Consider the following 2158-nt stretch of genomic DNA (forward strand, 5'->3'; position numbering starts at 1 on the left):
CCTCAATGCCCCTCTGCTGCTCCTTTACTGCCCCTCTGCCGTTCCTTTACTACCCCTCTGCTGCCCCCCTACTACCCTCCTCGATGCCCCTCTGCGGCTCCTTTACTACCCCTCTACTGCCCCTCTGCTGCCCCCCTCGATGCCCCTCTGCCAGCTTCTGGCGGTTTCCCTGCGCCTGGGGCAGGGGGAGTGGAGGCAGCGGCCCAGGGCAGTCCAGCAGCCTGTCCGGCGCCCTGACCCCTCCGTCTCCCATTTCCTCATCCCTTCGGTCCCCTCCAGCCCAGCCCCCACAGGACCCGCCTAGCTTGAACTGGGGAGGAAACATCTGTCCGGCCCTCTGGCAGCTGGACGAGGGTCAGGACCTCCAGATGTGCGGCTCCTCCCCGGGCTGGGGCTGCCAGGACTCGGCCTCTGGGGGCCTTCTTGGAGGGGACGCGCTCTCAGGGGTCGCCCCCCCCCCCAGCTTCCTCCGCCCACCCCAGCTCGGTGACACAGGCCACATGGAATGTCCCTGGCCTCGGTGGCCCCTGTGGGGGGCTGGGGGCCCATTGAGCCCCCGCCGCACACAGGAGGCAGCAGGCGCATGTGGGGGTGCCCTCCACTGCCAGCAGCACACGCGCCCCCAGGCACCGGGCCGAGGTCGGGCCTCTCCTGTCCCCTGCTCTGCTCAGAGGGGCGCATCCCTGTCCCGAGGCCTGATGGGAACTCGGCCCCTCCGGCCCCCCCAGCCATTCCCTGGGGCGCATGGCCTGATGAGTCCACCCCAGCCTCATATCCTGTCACTGGGCAGAGCCTCGTCTCTTCCCCCTTCCCAGGCTCTGACCTTCCTGGACCCATGTCCTCCTCTCGGCCTCGTGGCCCCTTCTGGACCCCCAGTCCTGGAGCCCCTCCATGTCCCCTCCCAGCCCCTCTGCCCAGTGGGTGACAAGGGGAGGGCAGAGGAAGATGGGGGTGTGCTGGGGGGGTCTGTGCCCCGTGACTCTGTGGTTCTGTGACCCTAGAACCTTCCTGAGGATGTGGTGGGGGGCAGGAGGGGTAGTTCGGGGACCCGGAGCCAGGGGCCACTTCCTGTCTCACAGGAAGGCTGTGCTCGCCGGACCAGCCACGCTGCCTGCCAGGGCCTCGCTGCCGCCGTGCTGGGGACCCCCGGCCCACCCCAGCAGGTAGGGAGCGCCGCCCCGGGGTTGGGGGCTGCGGGCCAGGGCAGGGAAAGGGCCCCCAACATCCCAGGCAAATGGGGGACGTTCCCTTGGCCTCCTCCTTGTCCCCCGGCCTTTAGGGGGTCCGGCCTGCTCCGGATTCCGGCCTCCCTTAAGGCTGAGGAGGAAAAGGGAGGGGCTGGGAGGAAAGGCCTCGGGGGACAGGACGTCCTCCTTTTGTCAGGGCACCCTGCTGGCTGCAGCTGCCCAGAATGGCCTGCTCTCGGCCTCTGGGGGACCCCCTTCCTCAGAGCTCCCTGCCCAGGGCCAGCCTGATGGTACATTCTCCCCTGGGGGTCCCGGAGCCTAGAACTCCCAGTTTGGGGGGCCCTCAGGATGCCTCTTAGTCCTGGGGGGCGCTCTAGGCTCCTTCTGGGGTGATTGCACCCCCATCCCCTCATGACTGGCCTAGAGCTAGAGCATTTAGAAGTCATCATTTAGGGATCAACCTCCTCTTTTGTGGGAGGAGAAACTGAGGCCCAGGGAGGCTGAGCAAGCTGCCCCAGATGGCCCAGGGGGTGGGGGGGTTGGGGTCTCTGCAGGGAGATTCAGCTGAAGCTTGTAACCCCCAGACGGCCCAGGCCCCCCTCCCCCAGGGAGGAAATGCGGGAGGGAAAGAGGAAGTGGCTTTGATGAGCCTGGGGCCCTGGGGGGGCCGGAAGCAGACCCTGTCATGGGGGAGGGGAGCAGGGCCAGGGACTCGGTTTGGGGGAAGTGAGGGATGGGTTCCTGTTTTCTGGCTGGGCTTCCCTGGCCCCCCACTCACCGGCCCTTCTCCCCAGACAGATGAGCCTCCCCCCCTGATGGGCCTGGACCTTGGACGCCAGAAGGCCCCGTGTCCCGCCACCCTTCGCCTGTCTTGGGGTACCCACAGGAAGTCTGGGCGCACCCCCTTCCCTTCCGTCCTCTCGGTGCGGGAGGCAGTGACCGGCGGACCGTAGGAGGGGTCAGGGCCACCG

At 67.8% G+C, this 2158-nt stretch overlaps 1 protein-coding gene across 1 annotated transcript in view; it reads left to right on the forward strand.

Annotated features, from left to right (window-relative positions):
• SIPA1 (signal-induced proliferation-associated 1) overlaps window positions 1-2158 on the forward strand; it is a 15118-nt gene that overhangs the window by 549 nt on the left and 12411 nt on the right. Inside the window, exons 2-3 of the mRNA XM_044682035.1 lie at window positions 1080-1163; window positions 1982-2122. Of these exons, the coding sequence (XP_044537970.1) occupies window positions 1080-1163; window positions 1982-2122 (225 nt within the window). The remainder of the gene's footprint in view (window positions 1-1079; window positions 1164-1981; window positions 2123-2158) is intronic.

Source organism: Gracilinanus agilis, chromosome 6 (assembly GCF_016433145.1).
Source record: "Gracilinanus agilis isolate LMUSP501 chromosome 6, AgileGrace, whole genome shotgun sequence".
NCBI classification, from domain to species: Eukaryota; Metazoa; Chordata; class Mammalia; order Didelphimorphia; family Didelphidae; genus Gracilinanus; species Gracilinanus agilis.